The sequence below is a fragment of the Triticum aestivum genome, chromosome 2D (genome assembly GCF_018294505.1).
Source record: "Triticum aestivum cultivar Chinese Spring chromosome 2D, IWGSC CS RefSeq v2.1, whole genome shotgun sequence".
Lineage (NCBI taxonomy): Eukaryota > Viridiplantae > Streptophyta > Magnoliopsida > Poales > Poaceae > Triticum > Triticum aestivum.
In genome coordinates this window covers 123,695,000-123,702,458 of record NC_057799.1, presented here as the reverse complement: position 1 = coordinate 123,702,458, position 7,459 = coordinate 123,695,000, and the positions used below count along the sequence as shown (strand labels likewise).

Genomic DNA, 7,459 nt, shown 5'->3' with positions numbered 1-7,459 from the left:
GGACAAGGAGAAGTTTATCTGTGAACCAGAAAGTGATCTATGCTCATATCGAGAGCCTCTGCTGCGAATCAGAATCAATCTCATCACCGGATGGGAAACGGCATAGATGATTGATCTGGTTCGGTTTCCAACTTCTCGTTGAGATCAGATGCTTTCGCAAAAGTATTTTGCATTTTTCCCTCTTTGAGACGAAAAGGTGCATTCTGGTGCTTATGCGTCTGGTTTAGAAGCTGTTTGAAGAACAGGTGAGTGCATGAACTTGAGCAGAGGCAAGGAGCAAGACAGAGAAATAGAAACCACTTGGATGATGATAAAACATGGAATTACCTCCACTTCCATTTACTCTTTTTGTTGTTGTTATTACTGTATGTACTCTGTACACATTGGTTTTATTCCTCTCACGGCTGCATCATCCTAAGCTAGAAACGCGATTACATGGCATGCATATTTACAGAGGCGGAAGGAAAATTGCAAAAAAAGGCAGGAAACTAGATGAGACTACCATCAGGTTCTTTTTGGTTTCATTGGTTCTTGGATGCTTGCTACTCCACGAGCGCGGCGAAGCAGCTCTCGGTGCGCGCGAGCGGGCCGCCGGCGCCGGGGCCGGCGCCCGCGGCCGCGGCGGGGGCGACGGCGTCGCGCCTCGGGCTGCTCGGCGTGGAGCGGACCAGCCTCGGCGGCGACGGCGAGCCCAGCCTGCGGCGGAGCAGGAGCCGCAGGGCCGCGATGAGCTCGTCGCCCGGAGAAGGCGGCGCGGACGCGCGGCGCCCCTCGCCGCACACGCAGGCGTGGCGGTCCAGCGCCTCCGCGGGCGACACCGGCGGCGAGGCCCTGCACATCTCCTCGGCCACGGCGTCCCCGCAGAGCCCGCAGATCCATCTCCCGCCGTACCGCGCGCGCACGCCGGCGATGTACGGGGCCGTGCACTCCTCCGTGAAGCCGCAGCACTCGCACGCCACCTCCTCCTCCTCCTCCTCTTGCTCCTCGCGCGCTTGCACCTCCGCCTCCATCGTCAAGACCTCTATCCCCGCCGAGAAAGAAAACCCGCCGCCGCCTCCTCCGCGCCGGTGGTTGCTGCTGCTGCCGCTGCGGCTACGACGATGACCAGAGAGAAAGAAAAGTCCCGTGCCCGTGAGCGCCTGCGGAGTCCGTATTTATCCGGCCCGTCGTCGTCGCGCGCGGGCGCGAGATGCTGGCGTGTGGGCCCGGCGTACGTGCGACTGAATTATGAGGCCGGCCACGTGGTGCTGGGCCATTGGGCGCGGGATCGGGACCGGGTCCGCCTGCCAGCTGTGGCCAAGTGGGCGGGCCGGGGTCCCGTCGTTGCTTGTGGTTTGGGTGGCGCCAAAGGCGTCCGTCCCGCCTGTGCTGTCCCGCGGCTGCGACTGATTTAACTTGCCACGGCCGTTTCGTACCGCAGCACCGCACGGCTTGCTTGTTTAAGCACATCACGTGAGCGCCTCGTTATCTCGTGCACGATGATGATAAATAAAACGGGTACGATACGATGGCGTCGTGTTTGATCAGAATACGGCAGCCGTGCGTGTGGCGTGGTGTTTCTATGTCAGTCTGTAGATAGATTCTACTTTGATGATTGAAGAATTATACACTGCCGTTGTTGTACTATACAAAAAGAAGATGTGACGGCGCTGGTGGTCAACGTCCACGCGCGCACCTGTCCGGCTCACTGCTTGGCGAGGCGGACGGCAACAATTCTCGTGGAACATGTAGGGCGCTTGCTGAAAGAAGAAGCCAAGAGAAACGAGTTGGAGGCAGACAGTGATGCTTCACATTATCTATTTGCTTACAACTGGCCCCTGCAAATCGAACACGCGAGCGGTAACTTGCAAGGAAGAAGCCGGCCTACGTCGTCGTCGTTCACACCGGCACGGCCGCGTTGACCTGGCGATGTGATCCTCCTATCCGTGTCAGCGATTTCTGCTCGTGCAACACGATGGCACTGCGTGCACGCGCTCGGCGGCTGCCATGAGTGTTCGAGCGACGGGTAACAGCCGTCGGTCGAGAGGCGATGGATGGAGGACGTGCGTGCGCCGCACGTCGAAGCGTTACGTGATCGATCGTAAGGATGGATGCGGACGGCAGGCTCTCCGGCGTAATATGATAGATTAACGGAGCCGGCCCGCGTGGTCGGGTTTTTTATTGGCGTCACGCGGCCGTCCCGGCCGGCGACAGCGCGCGTGGGCGGCGAGGTGCCCGGCACACGCGCCCGCGGACGGCTTCGTGGGCGGTGGGCGCGCCAAGCGCGGGCGACCAGGTGTGGGGGGAGCTGGAGATCGGACATGCGCCTGCGTACGAGGCGCTGGCCGGTGCGGGCGGGGGTTTGGTCGGCGAGGGAGGCGGCGCGCCGCCAGGTCGTCCCGGCCTTTTTTATTTTTCGGAGAACCACCACCGTTCTGGTGGTTTTTTTTAGCACGGGCCGCTGGGACCGTCTATTCGGCGCTTTAAGCGCTGGTTTAGCGCTGGCGGCAATGGCAGAGGGAATCATAGTGGGCCGGCCCAGCAACCTGCTGAAGAAAAACAAACGCAAAGCGAAAAACTGCAAAATAATTTGGATCGGTATACGCAGAACCAGGATCCGAACTCCGCACCGCACCCACAACAACCTCGCGTAATAACGACCTGACCGAGCTGATTTTTTTTAGGGGACTTGACCGAGCATGTTTGTTATGGGCACAAGCATTTTTTAAAGTTATTAACATTTTATAAAACGAGCGCTAACAAAAAAATATACTAAGTTATGTTTTTGTCAGATTTCTCATTTTAAATTTTCTTATGTAAATTTAAGTTTTCGAACTATATGCTATTAAAATGTAAATAAAAATTATTTTTTTAATTTTCATTGCTTGTTTGTTATGCTTATAGCCTGTTTTTTTTTCACTTTTTGCCTTTTTCCTGTTTCTTTATTTGTTTTTCTTGAGCTTTTCATTTTCTTTTATCGTTTGTCGGTTTTCTTTTTGATTTTCATCGGTATTTTCTTTTTCTTTTCATTTTCAACACGTGTCTACTTTATTTATGCATAATGTACATTTTCAATATACACAAAGGACATTTTTCTTGCACATGTTTAAAATTTCTTAAAAACATGTTTTAACATTCATTTGATCAACAAAAAACAATATTTTAATACAATATGCTGTAATATCTACATTTTTTTAATACACATTGTATTTTTTGCATACTCTAGGAATATTTTTATACATGTTCAATAGGTATTGTACATTTTTTATACATCAGAAACACTTTTATATGCATGTTTGACATTTTTCAAAACATGATTATTATCTTTTTGTATATATGTTTTGACGTCTACTTTTTTTCGTACATATTGTACATTTTCTGTACTGTTGATCACAAGGATACTATCAAAGTCTCGCCTCGGGTTTTGTAATGTATCACGAGGCATAGTTTCAAGGAGTGTTGTGGTGCTACTAGATCGCTATGTGGATACCCTGGAGGTGTCGTCTACTTCAACACTAGATCGGGCAGATTGTTCCCACAGAAATTATCGCGGCTGGTCGTCTACTTCAACACCAGATCGGGCGGATTGTTCCCACAGAAATTCTCGCGGCTGGGAGGTAAACCTAACCGCGGAATCGATAGGCTTCACTAACAATCTTCTCTACTTCCACAGCCTCGAGTTGATTGTTGGTATAATCTTGTTACCTTTACCTCCATAGTGATTCTGGGCTTATTTATGCATGGTAAAAATTTATTTCGCGTAGCACATTTCCCCTACAAACCGAACATCAAACAAATGTGAATTTTGATCACCCATTTTATAATTTGAAGACTCTTGACCATCATTTATCCATCTCATAAATGAGTCATAAACATGCATCACAATGAAACTACCTAAATGCATATGGGGATTCTTTTTTGTGCGGATTTGGTTGAGAAATATCCTCGAATAGTTGGTGAGCATGTGCGGCGCCGGAGCTTCCCGACGTAGTCCATGATCGTCGGAGCTGCGATTACTCATATGCCGTGTCCGTAGAGGCGTCCGGGTCCGGCTCCCGCTGAAGGCATCCGGAATGCCCGGTCATTGCAAAGTCGTAACAGCCGGGGCGCAAGCATGGAAGAAGATGTCGGAGCGGATGCGGAGAACTCCAGTCACAACGTCCTTCGTGGTAGCTTCCTTCTCGTCCTTCTCGCGGGCACGCTGCATTTGGCGCAAGTCCTTGCACGCGATGGTCTTCGCTTTATTCCCAACGATAGGGACCTCAGGAACAACGGACAATTCGAAAGTAACCCCGTAACTTGGTTTTCAAGCTATAGAAAAAGCGTAGGAAACTAGAGTTGTTTCTCAGTACGGTGTTGATAAATCTTAGTTGACTGAGACTTAACGAAGTCTGAGTCGACGTTATATTTGTCAGATCTCACACGGAGATCGGTGTACAATTTTTTTTCTTTTTTTTCTTTTTATATGTTTTATCATTTGGCTGAGACTTTATTAAGTCTCAGTCAATTGAGTTCTAGTCACACTCTTTTCAGTAATTGGTTCTCTGAACAAATCTCACAACATTCGGATAAGACATATGAGTAGAAGTAAAAGCTATCGATATTACCGAAGCTTACAAATCCACCGAACAACTGCAATAGAGCAATACCACATAAATTGGTCGACAGCGATATCACGAAAAAAAATCACAAAAAAGTTTCAGATGGAAGTTCACCGTGCACGTTTTAGTCGCAACAGGGCCAGGGCCACGCACGCTATAGCCACGGCAGATAGTAACAGGCCAGATGAGCGAGCCAGGCAGCAACTCAGCCAGTGATGTACTGTAAATCCAAGCTACGAGGACGGGGCGTTGACCCGTTGGCTGGCCAGCTGGCATTGCTGCCAGTTCATCCGAGTTCGAATCCTGATTCGGACGCGCGGTGCTCACAGATTTTTTTATAAAAATATGCTAACAAGGGTTAACTTTTGAATTGGTCTCATTTTTTAAACCCAAGCTACGCTACCGGCAGAGATACTGCCGTACGCGCCTAGCTCACCGCTCGATCGGTGCTTCGGTGCTGTCTCTGTGGTCCCGAGCGAGGTGGTGACGTGACATGGCCACACGCTGCTTTCGACGGATCCCAACCAGACGCGGCGCTGCTCGGGTCACGCGTTCGTCGCCTGCGACGCCAGCTGAAACTGACCCGGTCACCTCACGTACGTCCCGAAGGCGAAGATAGGTATAAACCCGGAGCTCGATCGGCACGCGACACGCTTACTTGAAGTCTTGAACCGAAGCACCGCGCTCCAGCCAGTGTCAGTGTGTCACTCGCCGTTCCTTCGCTGGTCACTTGCGGTTCTGTGCGAGCGTTCCGGGATCGTCGCCGACCAACATTGGGTTCGTCGTCCCTCATGGCGCCGGGTGGTCTCTTGGGCACGGCGGCCGTGGCCGTGCTCTTGTCGCTGGCGGTACACGTCGCGCTCCACTGCCCCATCCAGCCGCTCCCGTCGCCGCCGCCGCCCGCGCGGCACCCTCCCAATAACCTCCTCCAGGTCAGTTATTTTTGAGCGCCGCCCCTTCTTCCTTTCGTTCGTGTACTAACTAGACTACTGGTCGATCGGTGCTGAGGGAGCGATGGTTTGGTATGCAGGGGCTGGAGAAGCTCGGGGAAGGGCGGCTGAGCGGGCCGGAGGACGTATACGTCGACGCGGCGGCGGGCGGGACGCTGTACACGGCGACGAGGGACGGGTGGCTGCAGAGGATGCAGCCCAACGGGTCGTGGGAGCACTGGCGGTTCGTCGGCGGCACGGACCTGCTCGGCATCGCGCCCTCCGCCGACGGCAGCATGCTCGTCTGCGACGCTCACAAGGTACGTCACCTTCCCCGACGCGCGCCCGGCCGGCCGCGGCTGTTGCACGCGCCGCACTTTTTGGGTGCTTGTGGCCTGTTGCTGGTTGCTACCACACGTGGATGGATGTGCGTGCGTGTGAATGTAAACTACTACTCGCACTCGCCGTAACAGTTCTGTCGCGTCGTTTGACACGCTGCTAACAATTTCTCTGTTGGTGTGTATTTTGGCAGGGATTACTGAAAGTCGAGGACGGTCACGTGACCATTCTCGCATCCACGGTCGAAGGCTCCACGATCAGGTAACGTACCACGTCGCGCGTCTTCGATTACTGACGGCGCAAACTGAATTTGCACGCCCCGTGATCGACCGGTTCGCGCTTTCGTTCCATCGCCAGGTTTGCCGACGCGGTGATCGAGGCATCCGACGGCACGGTCTACTTCAGCGACGGGAGCACCAGGTTCGGCTTCGGCGAGTGGTTCCTCGACTACCTCGAGGCCCGCCCCACCGGCCGGCTCCTCAGGTACGACCCCGGCACCGGCAAGGCCTCCGTCGCGCTCGACAACCTCGCCTTCGCCAACGGCGTCGCCCTGTCGCGGGACGAGGCCTTCGTCATCGTCTGCGAGACAGCGGGGTAAGCACCTGGGCAAGCCCTGCAGTTCACTCTACTCAGTCTACAGTCTGAGTCTTGCTGCAGGCAGCAGCTGCATCATCAAGTGACCAGTTAATTCTGTGAGGTGCAGGTTCAGATGCACGAGGCTGTGGCTGAAAGGGGACAAGGCTGGACAGAAGCAGACCTTCGTCGACAACCTTCCGGGGTCTCCGGATAACATCCATCTAGCACCAGACGGCTCCTTCTGGATCGCCCTTCTCCAGGTCACACTTCCAGCCATCAAGCCGGCCCTTACCTCACCAGCTAGTAGGATATGTCGCTGTGAAACAGCATCATCTCATGGTTTTTGGTGCTCAAAATGCAGCTAAGGTCGCCATGGATGGACCTGATCACCCGCTGGACCTTGGCCAAGAGAGTCGTCGCGTCGATCCCGGCGCTTCACGAACCCATCAAGGCAACGGCGAAGGGAGCGATGGTGGCCCAAGTGTCGGAGGACGGTGAGATCATCCGTGTGCTCGACGACTCCCAAGGGAAGGTGATCCACTTCATCACTTCCGTGACGGAGTTCGATGGGCATCTGTTCTTGGGAAGCCTTTCCACGAACTTCGTGGGGAAGCTGTCTCTGGCGAAGGTGCCACATGTGCATGCGGCAGTTTCATCCTAGACATGTACTGTTAGTGTTACCTCTTACCTGTTATGGTGTAATCATCCATTTCCAGTGGAATAATAAAGATAAGGGGGCACTAACCCAACTAGCAATTTACGTCTTCCTGAATCGGGATGGTTACTTCATCGTCTCCTTGCTGGCAAATTGGGCATCGTACGGCTCTGTGCGGAGAGGAGCGACATGGAGATGGTGCTTGACACACTGGCGCGAGGACTGAAGGAGGCAGGACTTGGCATGTATATTTTGTATCCCCCCTCTCCGTCATATCAACGACGCATCGGTCATGCCATCTTGCCGCACATCCACTGGTAAGGAAGCGATTGCAACCCGCCGCGTCAACTACATCGCATGTGCCCGCACCCTTACGTGGG

The 7,459-nt window shown here is 53.3% G+C and overlaps 2 protein-coding genes across 2 annotated transcripts; one reads left to right on the top strand and one right to left on the bottom strand.

Moving 5' to 3' along the window:
• Nucleotides 1-300: 300 nt before the first annotated feature.
• On the bottom strand, nucleotides 301-1,378 carry LOC123049013 (uncharacterized). Its single transcript, XM_044472021.1, has one exon. The coding sequence runs from the start codon at nucleotides 1,008-1,010 to the stop codon at nucleotides 543-545; it is 468 nt and encodes a 155-aa protein (XP_044327956.1). The 5' UTR covers nucleotides 1,011-1,378; the 3' UTR covers nucleotides 301-542.
• A 3,742-nt stretch (nucleotides 1,379-5,120) lies between these two features.
• On the top strand, nucleotides 5,121-7,180 carry LOC123049012 (protein STRICTOSIDINE SYNTHASE-LIKE 4). The gene is made up of 6 exons (XM_044472020.1): nucleotides 5,121-5,512; nucleotides 5,611-5,829; nucleotides 6,042-6,109; nucleotides 6,206-6,442; nucleotides 6,552-6,684; nucleotides 6,786-7,180. Exons 1-6 carry the CDS (start codon nucleotides 5,372-5,374, stop codon nucleotides 7,083-7,085), a joined length of 1,098 nt encoding a protein of 365 aa, XP_044327955.1. The 5' UTR covers nucleotides 5,121-5,371; the 3' UTR covers nucleotides 7,086-7,180.
• The last annotated feature ends 279 nt before the right edge of the window (nucleotides 7,181-7,459 follow it).